Source organism: Zosterops lateralis (assembly GCF_965231275.1).
Source record: "Zosterops lateralis genome assembly, chromosome: 31".
In the NCBI taxonomy this organism is placed as follows: Eukaryota; Metazoa; Chordata; class Aves; order Passeriformes; family Zosteropidae; genus Zosterops; species Zosterops lateralis.
This window is the reverse complement of record NC_139791.1, coordinates 1,381,293-1,408,312: the sequence shown is the minus strand read 5'-3', so window position 1 is coordinate 1,408,312 and position 27,020 is coordinate 1,381,293. Positions and strand designations below refer to the sequence as shown.

The 27,020-nt window shown below is 49.1% G+C and overlaps 2 protein-coding genes across 3 annotated transcripts in view; one reads left to right on the top strand and one right to left on the bottom strand.

Annotated features, from left to right (window-relative positions):
- LOC310920622 (olfactory receptor 14A16-like) overlaps positions 1–27,020 on the top strand; it is a gene marked incomplete at its 3' end in the record, with an annotated part of 597,990 nt that overhangs the window by 558,070 nt on the left and 12,900 nt on the right. The gene's annotated exons all lie outside the window — the stretch shown is intronic.
- LOC310920685 (olfactory receptor 14J1-like) lies at positions 4,734–25,195 on the bottom strand (the record flags this gene model as incomplete). The annotated part of the gene is made up of 4 exons (XM_083880744.1): positions 4,734–4,793; positions 5,041–5,822; positions 24,285–24,359; positions 25,183–25,195. 4 exons carry the CDS (start codon positions 25,193–25,195, stop codon positions 4,734–4,736), a joined length of 930 nt encoding a protein of 309 aa, XP_083736870.1.

Here is a 27,020-nt window from a genome sequence, read left to right as displayed (position 1 = left end):
TCAACTGGTGTCATTTCCAAGGAAGATGAAGTGGGGGTTGGAGTTAACAATTGTTCTGAATTTACTTCTTCTCTCAGCCCCCCTTGCTTTTCAAAAGGTCACGTAAACAAGTCGACCAGCTCTTGCTCCAGTGCCTCAGTTTGATACACCTTGTCAGGGTGTGTGCAGGGCTGGTTTATTGAGTGTGCACTGCAGCATTGCTTGAGTTTCCCTCTATGAGCCTTATTGTCCTTTTCAAGAGCCAATATCAAGGGATCAGAGGGAGGCCTAATTCCACAATCCCTCTGCCACTTGAGGTGGTTCCCAAGGGAGAAAATACTTGTTGGTGTATGTCACTTCCTCCCACTTTTGTTCTCGTCTTAAGAATAACATCAGCTGCAACAGGATCTCATAGTCTAAGGTCCCAGCTGTAGACCATCTGACCCTATTTTCTAGCCTGTAAAGTGGCCACCATTGTGTACAAAACTTAACAAGGGCCTTTTTGTTTTCTGTACCACTGTAACCCATCAGTTCCTTCCAGTGTGTCAGGATACATCCTAAAGGAGTAGTTTTAGGGACCTCTTTGCTCTGATTAGTTTTCATTGTTTCTTTATTTTATCCCAGCTCTTTTACATTAATTTGAAAAATCTCAGGGCGTAAAAGAAGTTGAGCACTCTCAGTCCTAATTATTTTTGCTGGGTTCCCTAAAATATTTAAAACTGTCTTTCCAAGAACTCAAACAATCTACTACTGCCTTTCCTTGCAACCAGTTGTCACACAAAAGCCCTTAACAAAACCTAGCACTCTACACCAATATTATCTCATTCTTTGCTTCTTATCTTGCTTCCAGCCAAACGTCACTTCACAGGCTCTCACAGTCCTTTCCCAATTTTCTTCCCACACAACCCACTGTTCGGGTACCAGGTGTGACCTCCCACACACCAACTTTAAAATTTTCTGTTCAAAATCGTCTCGATTAGGGCACTGTCCCCACTGGCCCTGGGCACACTCTCTGTGCTGGTTTGCAGAAGAGCAATAATAGCTTCCTGCACAAATCCTACACTGCAGTATCACCCAGGCACAATGCCAAATTCTAGATGCACCAGGGGCTGCAGAAAACACCCACAGAGGCTGGGGGCTATTCCATTTACCCGTTCTTGAATTTCTAAATTCTCTGCCGCACATTGCTCCCAGTCCAAAGCTACTTAGTTGCCAGCAGAGGTCCCATATAATCCACCTAAATAAACCCTTTCCTTTTCTCTGCTTAACCAACAATTAGCCAAGTTCACCAATTCCCAGAGATCGAGTCCAGACTACTGAGGTAAAGGGATCCCTTCTATCTGTCTGGCCAGGTTAAAATATACACAAATCACCAGCCATAACAATTCCCATATAAAAGACACCCCTGTTATAACTCTAACAATCCGCAAACACAACCTTCTGTGTCTCAAATTCCAAAAGTCACAACTAAACCACTATAAAAAGGGACTTTTCTCCCTTTTACCAAACTTACACTGTTCCTTTGTCTTTTCCCAGTCTTCTTCAAAAATGTCCATGTCCTAAATCCCAGAAACTAAACAACTCTTCTCACAAACTACATTTACTATTTCACACACAGCATTTGCTGCTTCCCAGTTATAATGTCATGGCAGCTTTGGAATGCACCTGGGGCAGGCAGGTTTCATTTGTGAGACACACATTACCACCTGCTCTCATACTCCTTACAGCAAAGAAAAACCCAATCTGGATGCCAATCTAGTTTCCAAAGAAAAATTGTCAGGCTACATGCAAAACAAGGAATTACTCCCTCTCATCCCAACAACAATGGAGTCCTCCCTCAATCAAGGGAGATTCCCAATCAAAAGCCAAATTATTAGTGGTTCAGCTTGAGTATAATCCTCCACAAAACACCCTTTCTGTCCTTGTGTCCTCTCGTGTCACCAAGATCCAGTCCCCCTGTCACATTCAAAAAACTGTCCAGTTCAAACTGAAACCATTAAAAAGGGCCTGCCTAGACAGCCAGACCCTGTCAGCTCAGGCTCGAGCTTCAACTGCCACTTTCAACAGCACCAACACAACCAGCTAAAAGTTACTAGTTTGCTGCAATTATAACTTTTGTCACAAGATGTCAATATTACCTCAAAAATAGACCACAACTCTTAAAGCCACAGTCACTTTCAGGCAAGCTGCCTTCACAAAGCCAAAGTCTAAAAAGCATTCACGACTCCACAAATCCCATAGAAAAAACTTACAAAAATACTATACTGGAACAGTCTCTCCAATTCTACAAGGAGGAAACTGTTTAAACTCATGCACTGAGTTTCACAGCAAATGCCATCCTTGTTGCCTCCCGGGTTTTGGACTGTTTAAGCCCAAACACCGGGTGTTACAGCAAATACCATCTGCCATAACCAGAAGTACACACACCCCACAGTCACAGTGGGGAGAGGTGCCTCTTTACAAAGGAATAAAATATTCACACAGCATGCAGTGCTATGCAGGGCTTTAGGCATTCACCCCACTCACTTCATTCATTCCCGGCTGTGTCAGTCGCCTGAAGACGGAACCGCGGGTCAGAACACCTCAAGTGCTTCGTACCCAGGATATGTGTCAATAAATACTCACACAGTAACTCTCACAGTCAGGACACACTTAAAATGACCACAGATGATAAAATAGCAACAATAAACAAGGACTTGCCCCAAACTGTTTGCCAATTTGCCCTGAACTGCTAGTGAGCCCTTTACAGCTTGACAAATCTTTCTGCTGTAAACCAAATCCCACTGTAGCTTGCAAGCAGACTACATGGGCTTGAGCTGAGCTTGGGACATCTCCCATCACTTACCAACAGCCTCCTGGCCACACGTATGCCTTATAGGCCACAATTTTCAATTTTCGAACAGACTGTTTTGTCCAGAGTTCTGGCAGTCCTTGTCTTTCCCTAGTGAACAGTCGGGGAGCAGAGCCCTCTCTCCAGGGAGATCCCTGGGGGTGCCCCGAGGGGTCCATGACCTGAACTGCTCTCACAGCTGAACAGAACCCAGTGCTGCCGTGGTCACCAATTGATTTGCATAAAAACGATAAGAACATGGACAAAAGACTCTCCAACTAGTTAAAGGTAGAAAGTGATGTGCTTTATTCAATGTTGAGCAGCACAGGAGTAGCCTCCTAAAGGTGTGCACACCAATCACAAAGCTCTAGCCCTCTATTTGTTTACAAAAGTCTTCCATATTCATTCAATTACTCAAAATGCCTATATATATGCATAATCCTAGAACTGCCTATCCCTGCTTCATATTATAATGAGCCTAAAGTCCTTTATGCCTGCTCAGTTCTTCTCTAAAAATTGGGTTGGTGGACCTTGAAATGGGTCAGTGGTCTTGAAGGATGAAGTCAGAGTTGTCTTCCTCACAGCGACCTTTTTAATTTAATCTTATTGGCAGTCTACATGACCTCGTGGGCATAGTCCAAACTCTCCTGCTGGGTTCCAATTAGTTTCTGTGTCCAGTTGCAGTCATGGTTTCTTCCATTATCACAATGGTCCATCTATCATATTTCCTTTGACAAACACAACTAAAATGAGCAAGTAATGTATTACCTATTCTCTAGCTTAAGCATCTAATAATTGTTAAGTCTTCCACGTCATCTCTACTATTCTAAATTAAATGCTAATCAATATAAATTGCTTCTATCCCTTAGCAAAAATCTTAACTCTTTAAATCCTTAACTCAAGGCACTGCAGGACACTGCAGACAATTCCTGAAGCACTTGGAGGATGACCCGGATCCCCAGTGGATGTTCTCGTGGTACCAACTCAGAAACTGAAATGGGGAGTGGAGTGAGAGAGGAAAGAGCAACCAGGGATGGGTGGTTTGCAATGGAGGGGACAAGGATGGGTAGTAGGAAGAAATCTGGGACAGAGAAGAGGAAAGAAAGCAAAGGTAGAGCAAAGGAAATAACCTGAGTGGTTTCCCTCCTGTCCCCCAGCCCTTCCTGGCCCCAGGGGCTGATGGCATTTGTGCTCCCTCAGGTTCATCTCCCCACACCAACACCATGGGGGTGCTCAGGCCTGCTCTGGGCACTGCAAACAGGGGCTCCTGAGCCAGTGCTGCCCTGTCTGTGCCTGCAAGGATCCTGCACCTGTGTGAGCTGGGGGAGAGGCCAGGGCTGCAGAGGGAGGATGTTGTTGGCAGGTGCAGGAGGACACTCTGGGACGCTGCCCTGGGGTGTCCAGTGCAGTGGGGATGGATCAGCCCCTGCTCTGCTGCTCCTTCCCATCTCCCCCAGGGACCTTGCAGAGCCCCAGCCATGCTGTTTGTCCCCAGCCTGCCCATGGCCACCCTGGGGCTGCTCACGGGGCTTTTCTGTGCTGAGCCTTGGCCTGGGCGTGTTCTGGAGAGAGCCTGGGCAAGGAGCCTGGAGCCCCCAGGCCCTGCCCTGAGGCGTCAGCGCTGCCCCAGCAGTGCCCATGGCCTGTCCCTGCTGCAGCCCCGGCACTGCCACTCCAGCCCTGTGCCCGGCCCCGAGAGCCCTCAGGCCCTACAGCAACACTAGGGCCAGGAGGGCAGTGGGGCAGGGCCACGGGAGCAGCACTGGCAACACCAAGGGCTGCTGCTCCTGGGCACAGCTGCTGTGCCAGCCCTGATCTGCCCCCAGCTCTGCACACAGACATTGCTGCTGCAGCCCCAGAGAAGGGAACAAAAGGAGGATCTCTGCAGAAAACTCTGCTGGGAGATCATTTAATTTATTTAAAGCTACATAGAGCATAGCTCCACAATGATGCAGTCTGGGGCCCCAGAAAATGTGGAGACAGTCTAAACAAGCAAAGACAAAAACAGTGGCTTCTCTTTGTGAACACCATTGAAAACTAAACAAAGACTAAAAACCCGACAACCAAATCAACAAGTGCTATCAAAGAAGACTTTTATTACAAGTGATTTGCAGAAATTGGCCAGCAATTTAGTGCTTCTGAAATTGCCCAGTGATCAGTGTCCACACTGCCGCCTTGAGCTCTTGGTTCCTCAGGCTGTAGATCAGGGGGTTCAGGGCTGGACACATCACTGAGTACAGAACTGACAGGGCCAGTTCCAGGAGGGGGGAGGAGACGGAGGAGGGCTTCAGGTAGGCAAATGTGCCAGTGCTGAGGAACAGGGAGACCACAGCCAGGTGGGGCAGGCAGGTGGAAAAGGCTTTGTGCCGTCCCTGCTCAGAGGGGATCCTCAGCACAGCCCTGAAGACCTGCACATAGGAGAAAACAATGAACACAAAACAGCCAAATGACAAACACATGGAAAACAAAAGAAGCCCAAATTCCCTGATGTAGGATTTGGAGCAGGAAAGCTTGAGGATGTGTGGGATTTCACAGAAGAACTGGCCCAGGGCATTGCCATGGCACAGGGGAAGGGAAAATGTATTGGCCGTGTGCAGCAGAGCATTGAGAAAGGCACTGGCCCAGGCAGCTGCTGCCATGTGGGCACAAGCTCTGCTGCCCAGGAGGGTCCCGTAGTGCAGGGGTTTGCAGATGGACACGTAGCGGTCGTAGCACATGACAGTGAGGAATGCAAATTCTGATGCAATGAAAAGGGCAAAAAAGAACACCTGTGCAGCACATCCTTCATAGGAGATGGTCCTGGTGTCCCAGAGGGAATTGTGCATGGCTTTGGGGACAGTGGTGAGGATGGAGCCCAGGTCGGTGAGGGCCAGGTGGAGCAGAAAGAAGAACATGGGGCTGTGCAGGTGGTGGCTGGAGGCCACGGCGGTGATGACGAGGCCGTTGCCCAGGAAGGCAGCCAGGGAGATGCCCAGGAAGAGGCAGAAGTGCAGGAGTTGCAGCTGCCGTGTGTCTGCCAATGGCAGCAGGAGGAAGTGTCTGATGGAGCTGCTGTTGGACATTTCTTCACATTGGGCATGGTGGGCTGTTGAAAGAAAACAGTGACAAGGAGGGACCAACTTCTTTGAGTTAGTCCTGTGCTATTTTCTTACACATTCGCTCGTATTTACTTCTCTGTCTTTGGGCAAATTTCACTTGCCTTTTTTATGTTTTGGGCTTGGGTTTTTCCTGGTCAGTAAGCGCCTGTTTCGTTAAAGTAGCAATAATCCACTTATTCAGTAGTGGTGTCAGTCTGAACGCCAGGATGCCCAAAGGAAACACAGAAATTCATGTGCCCCAGTGCAGTCAGACATTCTGGTTCTCGCACAGGGCCCCTGTGTTCATTTCACCTCCCTTTTTTTCAGAATGATCAGACTTCAAAGGTGTTTGAAATATAAACTGGACTTTTTCAACACTCCAGTTTCAAAGTCAATCCCTTCAAACTCTTCTCTTTTTCCCTGTGTAGCTGGACAGAAAGGGATATCAAGGGCTGGTCTTGTTCTCTGCTGCCTGGACTTGGGCCTACTGGCAGCTGTTTCTCCCTATCCAAGCCTTGTCCCTGCCAGTGCTCCCAGAGCCCAGCCCAGCCCTGGGGGCTCAGCTCTGCCCTGCACACCCCTCCCAGCACAGGCCACTGCCCAGAGGAATCTCCCTGGCACCAGGGCCTTAAGGGCAGCTCAGACAAACAGAGATGCTGCAAGCCAAGGTGCTGCTGGTGCTGTCTGCAGGCAGAGGAGGGTGAGAAGGCACTTTCTGAGGCTGCTCTGAGGCAGATCTGCTGATCCCCAGGGTGACAGTGCAGGAGTCTCAGTGACACAGACAACCCTGACAGCCTCTTTCCCTTTCCTTTAGGAGAAAGCTGAGAGCAGCCCTGGCCATGCAGCACCATCTCCGCAGCAGGAGGAATCTGCCCTGATGGGAGTCACTCCTTCCACCGCCAACTTCCCCCACAGTCCATGGGGAGCTCCCAGGCAGGCTGAGAGCTGCCCCTGGCAGGTGGCAGATCCCCTGGCCTGGCCAAGAGCCCTCAGGACTGCAGCACCTGCTCTGCACCACAGCCCTGGGCAGCCCTGGCTGCAGCCCCAGCCTCAGCCCCAGGCAGCCGTCCCTGGCAGCAGGAGCCGTCCTGCCCTGTCCCTCTGACGGTGCCCAGGGCAGCCCCGCTCTGGAGCACATCCTCCCCCAAAGCAGAAAGGGCAGCAGAGCCATCCTTACAGTGCTGTCAGTCCTGTCCTGGGTCAGCTTTAGGAGATCCCTGCAGCCACAGACTTACTGTGTCCGAAGGGGTGAAGATTTCTCCATGAAGAAGCTCAGAATTGTCCTTCCAGCTGCTTTGAGCCTCTGTCTGCCTCTCTCGTCTCAGGTACCTGCAGGCAGTGTCCTCAACCCTGCTGGGCTGTGAGAGGAGCTGCTCCTCAGGAGAAATGTCTTTTTGAAGCTCTTCTTGATTGCCAGGAGCTGCCTCTGTGCCAGGAGCCCAGCCCAGCTCAGCAGCACAGACACAGCACAAGGACTTTAATGAGACTCCTGGGGCTTTGGTGTTGTTTACATTCAACTCAGTCCCTGAGAGAGTGTTCAAAAAACTTCTGAAGAACTTAAAGTCAGATTAAAAAATGCAAAATTTCTTGAAGTTTTAATGGGACCCACTGAGGGACATGACTGAGAAAGTTTCACCAGGTTCCACTTAGAGCAGAACACTGCAGGCAGTGATGACAGGTGGGGACAAACAAGGCAAAGGCGTCTCTGATGCTGAGCAAACCTGGATGTGTTTCAGGAATGCGAAGGGCCAAGGCCTGAGCCCCAGCCCCTGCCAAGGCACATCCTGTCCCTCCCTCAGTGCTCAGGGCTCTTCCCAGGCCACTGGGATGTGGGGATGTGCAATGCCAAGGGCAGGACCATGGGGCGGCCCCTGCCAGGCTGCTGAGCAGGGCCAAGGAGGCAATGAGGCCCCAGGGCTGCAAGGGTCACTTGTCTCCTGCTCATGGCTCAGGCCCAGGCCCAGCAGCCATGGCCCAAGTGCTGCAGGAGTTGGCTGTGTCAGGGCCTTGCAGCTGCTGCCCATCCCTGTGCCCTGTGCAGCCCAGGCTGTCCTACGGTGTCCATGCCCTGCGCCTCTGTCCCTGCAGGCTGTCGTCATCCCCCAGCTGCCCCACCTGGCTGGGCCCTTCCTTTGCTGACAGCTCTGCCTCCTGCCTGCCTCTGCCTGGCCACACACAGCCTTGGGCTGCTCCAGACTCCTTCTGGGCGATGTGTTGCAGCATAGCCCTGCCCTGGGAGATAAATTCCACTCTCCTTCTGTTTTCTTTTCCCTCCCGAGCTGCGCTTTGTACTAAGTTTTTCTTTCTCTGTCTGTTCTCTGCTATGTCAAAAGGATCCACCATCTCTGAAACCACCATTCAAGCACTCCCATGGCTCTCCTCTTCCATCCTCAGTCTCCACTCCACTGAGTAGAGAGCTCCTTTGTGCCTCTTTAGTGGTCATATGCTTGAGACCTCCAAACCCCATCTTGGGAGGTCTCTGGGCCCTTTCCAAGGTCTTGGCAAATGACAACATTATGCTCACAGTTTAAGAAAATTTCCAGTGGCCATGGCCAGCCTGACCTGTCTGTCCTGGCTCTTCTCGTCTTGGGGCAATCCTTTGATATACAGAATTTAAGAGGCAAAATTCTAATTTTGGCCATAGCCTCTGCACAGGAAGGCTGATTCTTTTCTGTAGGATAGAAGGCAGAGAGCCCCATTGTTTCAGGGGCAAACAAGAGGTGACTACCAGAAGCCAAGGCCATCCAGACCTGGCAGGGTTTTGTTTTTGGGAGATACCCTTTCATGTATGCAATGTTTTTCAGGGAAGTATCAATTTTGGCAATAGGTATTTAAAAAGATGTCAAATTCTTTTCCATAGGAATGAAAGCATGGAGCCCAAATGTTCCATGGGAAGATGAAAAGCAGCTCTTGACATTCCAAGATCAGCTGGACCTGTCAGGTGGCCCCTGGGAGGCCAAACCAGCCAGACCTATTCCATGTTCCCATGGTTCTATGGGCCCCACAGTGTCCCAATGGCCCCTTGGTTCCACGAGGCTCTGAGGTGTCACAATGTCCCTTAGTTACATGTGGCCATGAAGGGTTTTAATGGTCGCCATGGTCCCACAAGGCCCCAAAGTGTCACCATGGCCCCCCTTGGTTCCATGAGTTCCCACAGAGTCACACAATGGTCTCCATAGGGAGGAACCAACCAAGCCCCCATGTCACAGGGGCAGATGAGGGGCAGTCACCAGAGGCCAAGGGCAGCCAGATTAGATGGTCCTGGAAGATTTTGTCTGGGACCTATCCCTGGATATAGGGAATTTTAGAGGCAGAATACCAAATTTGGACATTAACGCCTGGAGGAGAAGGACGGTTCTTTTCCATAGGAAGGAAAGCACAGAACACTGATGTTTCAGGGGCAGATGAAAGGCGGCCACCAGAGGCCAAGGCCAGCCAGACCTCTCTGTCCTGGCAGCTTTTATCTGAAAGCAACGCTTGGATACAGGGAATTTTGGAGGTGGAATCCCACATTTGGCCATTTCTGTGTTGATAAGTAGGATGGTTCTTTTCCACTGGAAGGAAAGCACAGACCCCAAGTGTTTCTGTTCTGGTTTGGGTTGAATTAGGGGAAAACCTTCAAGGAATCCCCTAATAACAAAACCTCTACCACCCCTCCCCCCAACCCTGGGTTTGGGAAGGAATCTCTTGAACACAAAGTGGAAAAAACCGGTTTATTAACAAATGAATAAACACCCCCTGACACAAGGGAAAAAAAAGAACAGAAAAAGCTCAGGTTACTGTGAGGGGGAGGGCGCGCGCAGCTTCTTTTACGAGCCCCGGCGATCCTCTACGGACTCCTCCAGCCAGATCAGCTCCGGGTGCCGGTCCTAAATCTTAAAGGGGGGGGGGGGGGAAGGGAGAAGAGGAAAAGGGAAAAAAAAAAAACAAACAGAGCACAGAGGCGGCAGAAAGAAAGGGAGGAAAAAAAACAAAAGAACGAAAGGGCAAGAAACTAGCAGAAAAATTGCGAGACAGCAAGCGCCTAGAAGCAGAAAGCCAAAGCCAAAGCCAAAGCAGCAGCGGAGCAAGCCAGCAGGCCAGTGCCCGCCCCCCCTAAAGGGGACGGAACACCTCTTAGACATAACAAGGGAGTCCACGATATGGGATTATGGGATAGAGAGCACTGTCAACCCAGGACATTCCACCCCTTATCCCATATCGTGGACACACAATAAAAAAAACTTCCATCTCACTTACTCAGACCCTTGACACTTACACATTTCCATTCATCTTACTTGCTCAAACCCTTGACACTTACACGTTTCCTTCTGTTTCACCCCACATTCAGATCTCCCTGAGGTACACATCGTGTTGTTCCATCTTTCTGCATTATCCACCACGTATAACCTGGTCCTTGAGCAGAGACAATTCCACGGATGGGTTTGTCTGTACTCGAGGCAGGGTTGATCCATACTGTCTTTCCCAACAAACCTCTAACATGGGCCACTGGAGCTTTGTCTCCATCTACTATATCAAGGAGCTGGGACTGAGCAGGACCCGCTCGGTTGGTAGAACCTCGGGTGTTAACTAGCCAGGTGGCCTTCGCTAAATGCTGTTCCCAGTTTTTTAAGGACCCCCCACCCAATGCTTTCAGGGTGGTTTTTAACAACCCATTGTACCTTTCCACTTTACCTGCAGCTGGTGCATGGTAGGGGATATGGTACACCCATTCAATGCCATGTTCCCTCGCCCAGGTTTTAATAAGATTATTTTTAAAATGAGTCCCGTTGTCTGACTCAATTCTCTCGGGAGTACCGTGCCTCCAAAGGACCTGCTTTTCAAGGCCCAGAATAGTATTGCGGGCTGTAGCATGAGACACAGGGTAGGTTTCCAACCATCCCGTGGTGGCTTCTACCATGGTCAGCACATGGCACTTGCCTTGGCGGGTTTGAGGCAGTGTGATATAATCAATCTGCCAGGCCTCCCCATACTTGTACTTAGACCACCGCCCTCCATACCAGAGGGGCTTCATCCGCTTGGCTTGTTTAATGGCAGCGCACGTCTCACAGTCACGGATAACCTGAGAAATGCTGTCCATGGTTAGATCCACCCCTCGGTCTCGTGCCCACTTATAGGTGGCATCCCTACCTTGGTGACCTGAGGCATCATGGGCCCATCGTGCTAGGAACAACTCTCCCTTGTGCTCCCAGTCTAGGTCTATCTTCAACTCTCCTATTTTTGCAGCTTGATCTACCCGCTGATTGTTTTGCTGCTCCTCATTAGCTTTACTTCTGGGGACATGGGCATCTACATGGCGAATCTTCACCGGTAGTTTCTCTAACCGGGCAGCAATATCTTTCCACTCTTCAGCAGCCCAAATGGGTTTTCCTCTACGCTGCCAGTTGGCCTCTTTCCATTTCTTCAGCCATCCCCACAGAGCGTTGGCTACCATCCAAGAATCAGTATACAGATAGAGCCTTGGCCATTTCTCTCTTTCTGCAATATCTAGGGCCAGTTGAATGGCTTTGAGTTCAGCAAATTGACTGGATCCACCCTCTCCTTCAGTGGCCTCTGCGACCAGTCGTGTGGGGCTCCAGACAGCTGCTTTCCACCTCCGACTCATCCCTATGACGCGGCAGGAACCATCGGTGAATAAAGCATAACGTCCTTCCTCTGCCGGCAGCTGGTTGTATGGCGGAGCTTCCTCAACCCAAGTCACTGGTTCTTGTTCTTCATCGGCGACGCTGAAACTTTCACCTTCGGGCCAGTTCGTGATTACTTCCAAAATTCCAGGGCGATTCAGTTTCCCAACTCGGGCCCGTTGTGTAATGAGGGCAATCCACTTGCTCCAGGTAGCACTGGTGGCATGGTGGGTGGAGGGAACCTTTCCTCTAAACATCCACCCTAGCACTGGTAGTCGGGGTGCCAGGAGCAGTGGTGCTTCCGTACCGATCACCTCTGAAGCAGCTTGGATTCCCTCATAGGCGGCCAAGATTTCCTTTTCCGTTGGGGTGTAGTTATCTTCAGACCCCCTGTAGCTCCGACTCCAAAATCCCAGTGGTCGGCCTCGGGTCCCACCAGGTACCTTTTGCCAAAGGCTCCAGGACAGACCATGACTCCCAGCTGCAGAGTAGAGCACATTCTTCACATCTGGTCCCGTTCTGACTGGGCCGAGGGCTACAGCATGAGCAATCTCCTGCTTGATCTGGGTGAAAGCTTGCTGCTGCTCAGGACCCCAATAGAAATCGTTCTTCTTGCGGGTAACCAGATGAAGGGGCCTCACAATCTGACTGTATTCCGGAATGTGCATCCTCCAGAAACCTATAGCACCTAAGAAAGCTTGTGTTTCCTTCTTATCCGTTGGAGGGGACATAGCTGTAATTTTGTTAATAACATCCGTAGGAATCTGACGCCGTCCATCTTGCCACTTCACTCCTAGGAACTGGATCTCTCGAGCAGGTCCCTTAACTTTACTTTTCTTAACAGCAAAGCCGGCTTCCAGGAGAATTTGGATGATTTTCTCTCCCTTTTCGAACACCTCTGTTGCTGTGTCTCCCCACACAATGATATCATCAATATATTGTAGATGTTCTGGGGCCTTATCCTTTTCTAGTGTGGCCTGGATCAGCCCATGGCAGATGGTGGGGCTGTGTTTCCACCCCTGGGGCAGTCTGTTCCAGGTGTACTGCACTCCCCTCCATGTGAAGGCGAACTGAGGCCGGCATTCGGCTGCCAGAGGAATAGAGAAGAATGCGTTTGCAATATCGATAGTGGCGTACCACTTCGCTGCCTTGGACTCCAGCTCGTACTGCAGTTCCAGCATGTCTGGTACGGCTGCACTCAGAGGTGGGGTCACTTCATTCAAGGCACGATAATCCACAGTCAATCTCCATTCTCCATCAGATTTCCGCACCGGCCAGATGGGGCTATTAAAGGGTGAGTGGGTTTTGCTGACCACCCCCTGGCTTTCCAGCTCTCGAATCATCTTATGGATGGGGATCACAGCATCTCGAGTGGTTCTATATTGCCGCCGATGCACTATTGAAGTGGCAATTGGTACTACTTGTTCTTCTCCCTTCATAAGTCCTACGGTGATCGGGTTCTCGGACAGTCCAGGCAAGGTGTTGAACTGTCGAATAATTTCTGCCATCACAGTCGCTACTCCAAAGGCCCACCTGAACCCTTTCGGGTCTTTAAAATACCCACTCCGGAGGTAATCTATGCCCATGCATGGGGCCTCTGGGCCGGTCGCAATAGGGTGTTTCTTCCACTCATTCTTAGTCAGGCTCACATCTGCCTCCACCAATGTATAGTCCTGTGATCCCCCAGTCACACCAGCAATAGAAATCGATTCTGCCCCTACACATCTCGAGGGGATCAAGGTACACTGTGAGCCAGTGTCAACCAAAGCCTTATAATCTTGTGGCTTCAATGTGCCAGGCCAACGAACCCACACAGTCCAAAACACACGATTCTCCCTAACCTCTACCTGGCTAGAGGCAGGGCCCCTCTAAGCATGGTTATCCTTCTTCCCTGGGGTATATGTCTTAGAGGTTCCTTCAAGGGGATCGGACATGTCATCATCGACATCATACTTAACATCCTGGCTGCGAATAACTGGAGCTGCTCTCTGTTTATTGAGACTTCCTCTTTGAATCCTACCTTCCTTCAAATTACGTACCCGTTGTGCCAGAGCAGCAGTGGGCTTTCCATCCCATCTCCTCATGTTCTCTCCAGATTCACGCAAGAAGAACCACAACTCAGCTCGTGGGGTGTACCTTCTCTCCCCATCAAAGGAGCGCCTGCGTTGGATACCAGGGCCTCTAATTTGCACAGCCGAGATTTGGAGGAAGTCCTCCTTAATCTCTTCCCTGAGTTTCCTATGATTCTCCTCTATTTTGTCCTCTAATTTCTGCAGTCGTGTTTCCACAGCTGCAATTCTGGCATGAGTTGGGCCATGTACAGCATCAGCATATGCTCGAAGCTTTTTCGCCATATCGAGCACAGTCTCATCTGTCTCCTCTCGCTTCATTATTGCTAGGGCAGAGGCGTATTCAGATGGCCCAAGTCGCACAAGTTTCCTCCACATTACAGGGGTACATGCTACCAGGTCTGGATTCCTAGTTGTTACGTCATCTGAAAAAATAAGCTCTGCTACTGCCATCTCTCTCAGACGTTGGATCCCCTGTTCTATGGTCCTCCACTGTGTCTGCTGCAAATAAAGGTCATCTGCACACAGGTATCTTTGTGCTACACCGTCCAGAATCCGTTCCCAGAGGCTGTGAGGGCTAGCCTCCCTCATCATGCCCTGATCAATAACAGGGTCTAGCGACAGAGATCCCAAATGCCTCGCTTCAGTGCCATCCAGAACTGTAGCCTCCCCTGCAGCATCCCAAAGGCGGACTAACCAACTTATTATAGATTCATCAGGTTGTCGTCTGTAATCTTTCCTCAGGCCTCGAAGGTCCTTTAGGGAAAATGAATCAATATTGGCTCCAGAATCTACACCCCTCGATGTAGTTTCTGATTTTGGTGAAGGTCCTTCTCCTGGATTATCATCATCATCCTCCACCTTGCGATCGGTCTTAGTTGTACAATTTCCGCCTCTTCTATTAGCAGCAACAGCCCTCGGTTGAGCCCTGCTGTCTGATTCGACTACTGGCCTGGAGCCTGGGATACTAGCTGCAGCCTGAGTAATTGGGATAGTAACTAGCTTATCTCCCTGTTCCCTGTTTTCTGTCTGCTGCCCTTCAGTATCTAAGAGAGTGCGATAAACATATGCCAGGGCCCAGCTCACTGTAATAATCCTTTTCTCCTTGGTATTACCCTGGCACCTCTCTTTCAAATACTTAGCCACCTCGGCTGGGTTCTGAATTTGTTCAGATGGAAAGTCCCAGGCTATAGGGTCGGAAAATTCCTTTAAAATTTGGCCCATATCTTCCCATTTCCCACTCCACTCAAGATTTCTCCTACTTGGGTTTGCTGGTAACTCAGAAGTCTCATTAGCCCCTTTGGAAATCTCAGCTTTCAATTTATATAAACTGCAGACAATATAGAGAATGCTTATTAAATTAAATGTCAGAAAGATGGTCTCTTTGACACTCAGGGGAAACTGAACATTTCCTAATAAAGATATAAACAATTCAAAGGAGAAGAGGGAAAACAGAGGCTGAAAAACCTCTTCCCCTGCTTCTCCCCTAACAAACTGAGTGCCCAACCATAACAACGAATCATCAAACATATTTACAACCTTCTTGTAAACAATCACAAACAATCCGAGCCCGGTCAATATTCTGGTTAGTGCCCCACGGCAACATAAGTTACGTATAAGAAGAAATGCTAAAGCTATCTCCGGGTAAGGAAATAACCCTAGACACCACAGAGGTAATAAAACCTCAAAAAACCCTAGGGACCAGAAATATTGACAGGCTTTCACCCCGAATGCCATTACGAGTCCAGAAAAAAGCATCCTGATACACCCACCAAACAATTAGAATCACCAGTATTATTATTAAGGTTTTTTCCACTTTCTTTGACTCGGGTTCCCGGCCAATGCACCAAAATATGTTCTGGTTTGGGTTGAATTAGGGGAAAACCTTCAAGGAATCCCCTAATAACAAAACCTCTACCACCCCTCCCCCCAACCCTGGGTTTGGGAAGGAATCTCTTGAACACAAAGTGGAAAAAACCGGTTTATTAACAAATGAATAAACACCCCCTGACACAAGGGAAAAAAAAGAACAGAAAAAGCTCAGGTTACTGTGAGGGGGAGGGCGCGCGCAGCTTCTTTTACGAGCCCCGGCGATCCTCTACGGACTCCTCCAGCCAGATCAGCTCCGGGTGCCGGTCCTAAATCTTAAAGGAGGGGGGGGGGGAAGGGAGAAGAGGAAAAGGGAAAAAAAAAAACAAACAGAGCACAGAGGCGGCAGAAAGAAAGGGAGGAAAAAAAACAAAAGAACGAAAGGGCAAGAAACTAGCAGAAAAATTGCGAGACAGCAAGCGCCTAGAAGCAGAAAGCCAAAGCCAAAGCCAAAGCAGCAGCGGAGCAAGCCAGCAGGCCAGTGCCCGCCCCCCCTAAAGGGGACGGAACACCTCTTAGACATAACAAGGGAGTCCACGATATGGGATTATGGGATAGAGAGCACTGTCAACCCAGGACAGTTTCAAAGGCAGAAGAGGAGAGAGGTGGATCCTGGGAAGCCAAGACAGCCAGAGCTGTTTGTCCTGGCAGCTTTTGCCTGGGAGGAATTCTTAGACATACGGAATTTGAGAAGAGGAATCTCAGTTCTGACCATGGACACCTTGACAAGAAGGAGAGTTCTTTTCCATTGGAAGGAAAGCACTGAGCCTCAGTATTTCAAAAGCAGGTGAGAGGCAGTCCCCGAGAGGCCAAGGGCAGCCAGACCTGTCTGTCCTGGCAGCTTAAACTTGGGAGCAATCCTTGGATGTACAGAAGTTTGGAGGTGGAATCCCAGTTTTGGCCATGGGCGCCTGGTGGAAATGGATGGTTTTATCTGTAGGAAGGAAAAGCACAAAGTCCAAGTGTTCTGGAAGAAGATGACAGGTGGCCACCCTTAGGCCAGGCCAGCCAGACTTGTCTCCCCTGGCACCTTTTGTCTTTTTGTTGCCTTTTTGGGGCAATCCTTGGACATAGGGAATTTTGGAGGTGAATTCTCAATTTTTGCCATAGCTGCCTGGACAGGAAGAAGAGTTTTCTATATTAGGAAAGAAAGCACAGAGCCTCAGTGTTTCAAATATAGATGAGAACCATCTCTTAGAAAGCCAAGGGCAGCTAGATTTGTCTCTCCTGGCAGCTTTGGTCTGGGAGCTATCCTTGGATATAGGGAATTCTGGAGGTGAATTCCACACTTTGGCCTTGGGCACCTGGACATGAAAGGTGCTTTTTTCCTGTATTAAAGAAAAGCACATGGTCCCAGTGTTTCAAAGGCAAATGGGAGGTGGCCCTTGGGTGGCCAAACCAGCCAGGTCTGTCTCTCCTGGCAGATTTCATCTTACAATCAAACAATCTTTGCATATAAGGAAATTAGGAGGAGGAATCCCAATTTTGGCCAGGGGCCCCTAGAGGAGAAGGACAGTTCTTTCCCACAGGAAGGAGAGCAGAGAACCCCAGGGCTTCAGGGGCAGATGAGCAGCAGCCCTCAACATGCCAGGCTCAGCCAGACCTGTCCAGCAGCCCCCAGGAGGCCAAACCAGCCAGGCCTGTTCCATGTTCCCTTGGTTCCCTGGGGCCCCTGAGTTTCACAATGATGCCCTTGATTCCATGAGGCCCCACAGTGTCCCCATGGCCCCTTGGTTCTGTGAGGTTCTGTACTGTCAGCAATGCTCTCCTTGGTTCTGCACTGTCACAGTGGCCACACAAAGGCCCAGGGGCTTAAAAGATGGAGCACAAGCTCGGCCCATGGTGTGGACCCTCCTTCTCCTGGGGTTTGTGTCTCACCCACGCTGGATCCATGGAGTTGTAGCTGTATGTGTGTCTTTCTTTATATCTTCTGTCTTTCTATATCTCTCTTTATTTTTTCTCCTTCTAATTCTCTTTACTCGGAAGGTTTTTGGGCAATTTAATATTTTAAGGGTTAAAGGTTCCCAGGTAAAATGGGCTAAGCAAATGAAGGTACTGCTACAATAAGAATTTTATGTTGAATTGGATGTTTTCCTAAAGTCTTTGCCAAAGTTCCTTGACTTTCTGTATTTTGCCACTAAATTTCTGTGTTGTTTTGACCTTTTAGCTGAGTTGGTTAAAGCATGGTGCTGATATCACTGAGGTTGTGGGTTCAATCCCTCTATGGGTCTTGCTCAGCATTGCAGTTCCCTGCTCACAGCCTTGGCCTCCCTGCAATCCTGCCCTCAAGGATCTGCTCTCACCAGTCCCTGGGGAGCCTTTGGCACTCCCTGCCCTCCCTGGGGCCCAGGGATGCTCCAAGGGACTTGGAGTTTTGCTTCTGACTCCTTGAGCAGCTTCTTCAACCTTCTCTCTGTGCCTGGGGCTCCTGGACTCAGCCCCAAATCCAGTGTGGGGCTGATTAAAATACAGAAAGCCCTGAGGAGCTCCTTGTCTTCCTTCATTTGTCTTCATGTCTCCAGGGCTTGTGCAGCTGATTGGAGTCAGTTTGGAGTTCTCTTATGGAGGAAGATTTCAAAATGCATGTCATTACTTTTTTTTTTTTTAATCAAGCCCTTTTTTTGTTATCCAGTACAGAGAAGAGGTGATTTCTCAAGTGATCTTGATGCTGAATGTCTCCTTAGGAGGTCTGAGCACAAAGAAGAATAAGCCCCTTGCAGTCTGACCCTGTTTGGACAACCTGCTCCTCACCCCAACCTCACCATGTCTGACATTGCCCACCTGGGACTGACATCCCTGTGCCTGCATCAGAACCTTGTCCCCTGAGCTCTCAGCTGGGTGTCCCAGCCCATTGCACCATGTCCCACCTGCTCTCCTCAGGGCTCTGCCTGCACACAGGCCCAGGAGAAGCTTTCCTGTTTGTGAGGAAAGAATGGAAAGGGCTGAGCAGGTTTCCGACACAACAAACCCCACTCAGGAATCACATGCTCAGTACAGGCTGCCTGGAATGATGTCACCTTTCTACAAGGGACAGTGTGACCAGAAATGATCTCTGTAAGCAGAATTCTCTGAGTCTTTCAGCTCAATTCTCTGTCCCTGTCCTGGATCTCTGTTGCAGATGGAAGCTGCTGGTGCAATCCTCACCTCTAACTCCTCTTTTGAATGCAAACAGATGTTCCCAGGTGTGTAAAGGAAGCTTTGCTCAGTGTTTATGCAAAACTTTTCCTCATGGAACGAAGGAGACCCTTGAGACCCTGCAAGGCCTTGTGTAGCCAAGGGTTCATTGTGACATAGTGGGGGCTCATGGAATCAAGGAGACAATTGTGACAGTACAGAACCTCATAGAAACAAGTCTCCATTGTGGCAATCATGGAATCAAGGAGACATTTGTGACACATTGAGGCCACGTGGAACCAATGGTCCATTGTCACACTGCAGATTCAAAAAGAATATGGTGATACCAGGGAACCTCATGGAACCAAGGGTCCTTTGTGGCACAGCAGGGCCTCGTTGGAACCCAGGAGACCATTGTGACAAAGCAGGGCCCAAGGGAACCATGGAGACCATTGTGACACTAAGGAAACTCATGGAACCACGGTGACCATTGGGATGCTATGGAACCTCATAGATCCAAGGGTCCATTGGGACATTGTGGTGCCTCATGGAATCAAACACTGTGAAACTTGGAGGCCAAATGGAACAAGGGTTTCTATTGTGACACTGCAGAACCTCATGGAATCAAGGTGACCGTGTTACACTCCAGAAGCTCATGGAACCAAGGGGCCATTGTGACACTGCAGAACCAAGGAAACTGTTGTTGACAGTACAAAAGCTCATGGAATGAAATGTCCACTGTGACATGATGAAACCTGACGGACCCAAGGGTCCACTGTGACTCTGTAGGGCCTCCTGGAATAGAGGGTCCATTGTGACACAGTGAGGCCTTGTGGAACCAAGGAGCCTTTGTGATACTCCAGATCCTCATGGAACCAAGGGTGCATTGAGGCACAGCAGGGCCTTGTTGGAACCGAGGAACCATTGCTGAGAGCATAGAAACTTGGGAACCAAGAGGCTGTGGTGACACAGCAGGGCCACATGGAACCAAGGAGACCAGTGACATTTAGGAACCAGCTGGGGATTGGGTTTCCTTTCCTTTTCTTCCTTTTTCTTTCCTTTTAAGTTATGCTTTTTTTTCCTCACATTGAGATGCTAAGACGCACTGATGGCTGAATGCCTGAGACAGGGGGAGGTGGCCAGTCCTCAGGGATGGAGGGTGTCTGGTGGCACTCCTCTGGTTTTTTAGAGTTTCTCTCAGAGAGACAGACATACTACAAGTACAGGGAGGCAGGTAAAGGATTGGGGCTGGGGCACTCACTCTCAGCTTTGGGAAGAGGATGGTCAAGCTGCTGCTTGGGGAAAGGAATTTCCCCACCACTGCTACAACCCAGCTGCGAGCTGCCTTTCTCCTGCTGCTGGGCCCTGCACCCCCTGCCCTGCTGGGACATCCTGCAGTCCCAGCAATCGCCGCAGAGTGTCTGATACATCTCGTCCAGCGCCCCAGGATTTCTGCTCATCCCTGCCATTCCAGCCTGCTGCTCCCCAGAGTCCTGCCAGGGCCCTGGGATCAGCAGCCCCAGGGGTTTGTGCAGCGAGGCCTCTCTTCCATCCCTCCCGGCTGGGACAAAGCCGCCATTCTCGCGCGCTCCCCGAGCCCGCGCCACAGCGCCCCCTGCAGCCGTGGGGGAATCATCGCACCTGCCCCGCCCACCGGGAGCCACCAGCGCCCCTGCTGGCTGTGACCGGAACTGCACCAAAGGGGAAACTGCCCGCGGCCGAGAAGGGCTCACTGGGGGCCTGGCTCTGTTTGTTGTTAATGCCACAGTTATTGTTGTTTGCTGGCCTTGTTAGACATGCTAGTAAAGAACTGTTATTCCTGTTCTCATATCTTTTTTCCTGAGAACCCCTTAATTTAAAAATTATAATGATTCAGAGGTAGGGTGTTTACATTCTCCATTCCAAGGGAGGCTCCTGCCTTCCCTAGCAGACACCTGTCTTTCAAACTGAGACTGAACCTCATGGAACCAAGGGTTCATGATGACACTGCAGAAACAAGGAGACCATTGTTGACTTTATGAAAGCTGACAGAACCAAGCAGCCATTGTGACACTTAAGGGCCTCATTGGACCAGGGAGATACTGGTGACACTACAGAACCTCATGGAACTAAAGGTTTATTGCGACACTCTGGGGTCCCATGGAACCAACTTTCCATTGTGACACTGTGGATCCAAGGAGATCATGGTGACACTACAGAAGCTCATGGATCCAAGGGTCCATTGTGACACAGGATGGCCACATAAAGGCAAGGGGCCATTGAGACACTGTGGCCTCGATGGAAAAAAGGACATCGGTGATAGGAGGGATGGAAACTATGGAGCATTGTGACATTGCAGAGCCTCATGGAACCAAGGAGACCAGTGGGACACTGAGGAACCTTATGGAACCAGGCAAACATTTGCACACTACAGAAGCAAGGAGACCACTCTTGACAGTCTAAAACCTCATGGAACCAGTCATCCACTGTTATACAGCGAGTCATCATGGAACCAAGGTCTATGATGACACTGTGGGGCCCCATGGAACCCAATATTCATTGAGACACAGTGAGGCTGCTTTTAACCAATTGTCCATTGTGAAACTGCAGATCTCAGGGACCATGGGAACACTATGGATGGTCATGGAACCAAGGGGCTGTTGGGACACACCAGGGCCCCGTGGAACCAAGGAGAGCATTTTGGCAGTGCAGAACCAAGGAGGCCTTTTTGACAGTACGGAACCTAATGGAACCAAGGCTCCATTGTCATACAGCAGGGCCTCATGGAACCAAGGGGCCATTGTGAAACTGTGAGTGTTGTGAATGGAGATAGAGAGCTTAGACAAGTCCTGTCTTTGACTCAGATTTCTGGCAGTAGCTCTGTTTGGAGTGGCCTGCAGCCCAGATTGCTCTCGGTTGCAAGTCTTAATAATGGCAGATTAGGACTATGATAAAATGAATTATTTATTTAGTAGACAAAAATTTAACAGACTGCATAGTGCACCGGAATAAAAGAAAAAGAACTACCAGTAGACTAAAGGTACTCATATTAAAGCTAGAAAAATAGCATAAATCAGGATTCAATGTAATTTACCATCAAGTTGGTTTTGGGTACGCATAGAATTCTTCTCTCATTTCCCTGGGAGAGTATCCTCAGAGTTCATGTCTGAGCATGTGGGAGAAGTCCTTGCATGTTTCCAGAGAGTGTGTAGGAGGCTTCTACCTCCATGAAAAAAAGTGTAGCTTTTATAGTTGTAGAAGTAGTGCCTTTTCAGGCAGAAATCTCTGTCTTATCTACCCTTATCTGTTCTCACACCCGGTTGTTTACTGGGAGTTCTACTCCTAGCACCAGAGGAAGAAACAATTCCCTGGCTCACAACAACTAACTGGCCAAGATTGTTTCATCACTTCACACGGGGGAGAGAATGTCTGGAGCTCTCATACCAGCTGCAGATAAGCTCTTCTGTAGTAAGGGGGGATGTTCTGCCACAGTGGGGGATAATGGAGTCATAGACACCACTGGTACTGAAAGCTGCTGGATAGAAACTTTTAAACACAGTTTTGAGTATTTGAAAGCAGGTGTTCTTTATTACAGTGTGCTGGTCACTTGGGCAATCCTTTCACCATTCGAGTGCACCGAGCATGAAATGAACAGAGTTCTTATCACACACAGTGATTACACATTCATGAGCTATCCCCACTTACTTTGATATAATTGCACCCCTTAGCCAAAGTTCTTATGTGGCTCTTTGAGCTCTGTCTTCATTATCCAGTGTCTTTTTTGGCTGGCTGTTCCTTGACCCCTACTTTTCAGTAAGGGCAGTTATATTGCTTTGCATAACTTCTGTTTTGTCAGCCTTGTAGAGCTGAGCTGGCATCCTGCTTGCACATTGAATGACTTCTGTTTGCCAGAGTTAAATCCTTTATCTGTTTCTCCAAGGCTGTGCTGTTCTATTACGTGACAGTCGTAGGTAGGGAGACAGAAATCATTACTCAAGTTCTCTTGATCATGAGACAAAACAGCCAGTTTTATTGTTCAAAACCTTCTTATATAGGGAGTTCAAAACTCCCAGATCTAGACACTGATTGGTCTGAGTCTTAGCCCCACTCATCTCCTTGACCAGTGATATCTCTGCTCTCTGGACTGACCATGACTGTCTGAGGTCTCTGCATGAGCTCTCTTATTTGTTATAGATTTCCTCAGGAAAGGAGGACATGATTTATATTTAGACCTCAAACTACCCTAACTGAGGCTTGACCTGAGGCGTTGTTGAGGCCTTGAAGCCTGTGACACAGTTAAAATTACTTAGTAAAGCTTGTGGCGCAGTTAGAATTAGATATTAAGGTGTCAGGGAAAAATAACGGGTGTTGAAGGTCAGTGAATAGAGTTGTTAATAGGTACGTGTTAGCCACCTTAAAAGTAAACTAAATAATGTGTGTTTGCATTTTTTCCTCTGCTGTGTGCCAATGAAAAAGCTATTGAATTTGTAAACTATATAGAAATGTATATAAGCCACCATTCTGAACGAAATAAAAGAAGAACATAGTGGTAACCACAGCGGTCAGACCTGTGTTGCTTTTGTCCAACCCTCTCTTATATTTAAGGTAACCCTGGAAAGATAGTGGCACCTGAACAGGAATGCCCTTCACTCAAATGCGTTTTGATTTGCTGTATGTGAAAACTTTTGCTTAAATGCTTGAAATCGTCTAGATGTGAGTTTTATTGAGGATTACAGTTTGAATGTAAAGAGTCCTCAAGGGGTCGAGTTTAGATACTAAAAGAACCCTCACTGGAAGACTCCTTGCTTGGACCTGACTCAGACCAGGCTTCTAAGCTGAGTGGACCAAGACCGGACGGACTGAGAGGAAAGGAGCGGGGGGTTGGAACCACGGCGATGGTCGTCTGACCCTGAAGAAAAACGTCAGCGCCACTCCATGGAGGAAGGTGAGCTGCAGTGGGGAGAGAAGGATCAGAGCTAACATGGATGCCGATCTCAGTGCAGCAGTGTGGCTTCTTTTAAATATCCTCCCTAAGAGAGGAGAAAAAGTGAAGGAAGTTAGAGCAGTTGGCCCAGTGGGCCAGGAAAAAAGGAAAGTTACATGAGCCATTCTTGATACTCAGGACCGCGGAATGGAGGGAAGTTGGAGAACTGCTTTGGAACTCGGCACTTTCCGGAGGGAAAGACGGAAAGACTGCCCGTGAGCTTGGTGTTGTATGGTGGAAGGTGCATCATACCTTGCAAGTTGCCTCTGCTGAGAAAAAAGCGGCTGCGGCAGCGATCCAGGCTTTCGAAGGGGCAGGAGAGGCAAAAACAGAAATCCCGTCCCTCCCATCTCAAAAGCACCCCAAAGTCGTGAAACTTTTCAGCATTTACAACTGTCTGATTCATGGTCTGAGCACACCCGTCAGACCCACCCCGCAGGATTTCCTTGATCATGTGACTCAGGCAGAGAACTTGTCCCCATCCGCCACTGAGATGGAGTGAGAGCGAACAGGAAATGGCTCAGCCTCCAGACTCTGTGGGCGTGGAGACAGGCGGGGACTCAGGGGGAGCCGAGGCCGGAGATGGGCAGTCCCAAGTGACGCAGCACAGAGGCAGAACGTGAGGCAGAGACCAGAGTGACGTGGCGGCGCAGGCGGAGCTGACCCTCCATCAGCACACACGGGCACAGAGTGACCCAGAGCAAAGGGAGCGCGTCACCCGCCGGCGCGTGGCGGCGCACAGCGATACCGAGCACTTACCCTCCCCCGTGGGGGAGAAGCGGGCTCCACAGCACCTGGCAACCTCAGCACACATGGCAACAACAGCAACAGCAGCTGCAAGAACAGGGACACCAACACGGTCACACAGCCCCAGACCAACAGGGTGCCCTCTCCCCTCTGACTCTGACACTGATTCAGAAGCTTCAGACAGTCAAGTGACTGCTTTTGCAGCCCGTGGCAGACAGCGATCACAAAGACAATCCCAGTGTGTCACTGCCCCACCACACAAACAGCATTCATCCAATTTGCATCAAGTCATCTCCAAACTTGCTCAACTGTCACACCATCATGACAGATGAGAGAGCAACAAACAGCTGCAAGCCCTCAACCTAGAGCCCAGAGGGACCATAGCCCCTTTCCATCTTCACCAGCAATGCCACCTGTTTGTTCAGTGTCAATGCCAGCTTTTGCAACAAATCCAATTGACGAACACCAAGCTGCAATTGCCAAAGCAGTAGTCATGGATGGAGACTGGGATGCAGCTAATGCCCTCTGCTGTCCTGTTTTAATTGCCAATGGCACTGCAAGATGGGAACCATATGACTGGAATATGCTCCAGAAAGCCAAGGAGACTGTCACAACGTACGGACTCAGATCAGAGGCAGCAAAAACATTATTCATTGCATCTACACCGCTGACCTCCTTTGCCCAGCTGACTGTACCAGCACTGCATCATTGCTTCTCACACCATTGCATCTTCTCAGTTTTGAGCTAGAATGGAAGCGCCTGGCTGCAGAAGAAGCCAACAAGCATTGACAAGTGGGTGATCCGTTTTATGCAATCCAGCCCGACATGTTAACTGGGCATGGAACATACACTTCATCTGCTGTGCAGCTCACCTACCCTGTCGAAATGCATCAGTTGGCTCAATCGCTACCTCTCAGAGCCATACTGCTTGTCCCAGATAAAAAGAAATCCTCCCCTTACTCTACCATAAAACAAGGAGCCACTGAACCTTATGGACAATTTATAGACAGATTGGCAGCTGCTTTGAAGGATGCAACAGATCTGACAGCAAATGTGCAAGATCATCTGTTTTGTTCTTTAGCTTTTGAAAATGCCAATTCATGCACCAGAACCATTCTAGCCACACTTCTTCAGGGAAGCCCTGTTGATGAAATGTTAATGAGAGCAACTCGAGCGGAACAAAATAGTCAGAATGCAGCATTCATGGCAACCATGCACAATGCAATCAAGTACCAAGAACACATTATTACTGCTGCTTTGGCAAATGGCAAATCCAAGATAAGTCTTCACATGGCAACAAACCAATTAATGTAACTTGTTATTGATGTGGCGACACAAGTCATGTTAGACAGTTTGTCAAAAGTCTTTGTGGTGCCAAAAATGCCACCTTGACAATCATGCCACTGAGGTTTGCCGAAGATCGGGAAACTTCAAACGCAGCGCGTTGCGGCATTACGTAAAGACACAAATTGATGCCCTGACCCAGAAGATCTCAGCAATGGATTTTTAATTAGAAACAAGCCTGCCACTTGGGGGAGTCTTGGTGTGGATGTGGAAACAACTGCAGAAGTCACTCTACAAGATAAAGAAGTTACAATGATTCCCGCCAATGTCTGTGGCCCAATGTACAGTGTCACGTCTCTCATTGGAGGTTTTCTCCTTGGCAGATCCTCCACTAGCAAACAAGGTGTGATTGTGATCCCAGGACTCATTGATGCAGATTTTACTGGACAACTTCAAATTTTAGCTTATGCCTTGCCACCACCGGTGACAATTCCAAAGGGCAGCATAATTTCTCAAATTGTAGCTCTTGAAAATATCTTACCACATCACCAACATCCAAGAGAGCCACATGAAAAACAAAGAATGGATGGAGGCTTTGGCTCCACTGGCCATGATGTCTTCTTCACTTTGGACTTGACAAATAGCCCATTCAGAACGGTGCGCTTGTAGTGTGGTTCTCATCTAATTAAGCTAGAACTACTCCTACACATAAGATCAGATATTTCTATACTGAATCAATTGTATTGGCCTCATGACTGGCCTTTGCAGGCTCCGACCAACCACATTGTCAGAATGGGTGAAATGAGAATTTCTGCAATCAGCGCAGATCCCATTCGCATCAGTTTTAAGAATGATCGAGTTATTGTAGCAAGACTGTACGTCATGCGTTTGCCTGTCAGGCTTTGAGGACTGCTGGGCAGAGATGTGTTTTCCCAGCTTGGTTTGGTTTTAACCACAGATCAGCATTTTTCCTAATGGCCACTGCAGAGCAGCCACCCATTCTAAAGATCCCTTGGTTGACCAACAACCCTGTATGGGTCGAGCAGTGGCCCATGACTGAAACAAGGCTGAAAATTGCAGAACAGCTGATTCAAGAACAACTTGATGCTGGACACATTCAACCATCTGTTAGCCCATGGAACACTCCAATTTTTGTCATTCTGAAAAAATCAGGTAAATGGAGACTGTTGCCCGATCTGCGAAAAGTCAATGAACAGATGCAGGCCATGGGTGCCTTGCAACCTGGCCTGCCAGCACCAACCCTGATACCGCAAGGGTGGAGCATCATTGTCATTGATTTAAAGGACTGTTTCTTTATCATTCTGCTCCACCCACAGGACACTCAATGCTTTGCTTTTACAGTGCCATCAATTAATAAAATGGCTCCAACAAAAAGATATGAGTGGGTTGTTTTACCACAAGGCATGAGAAATTCTTCATGTATGTGTCAGTTGTTTGTTGACT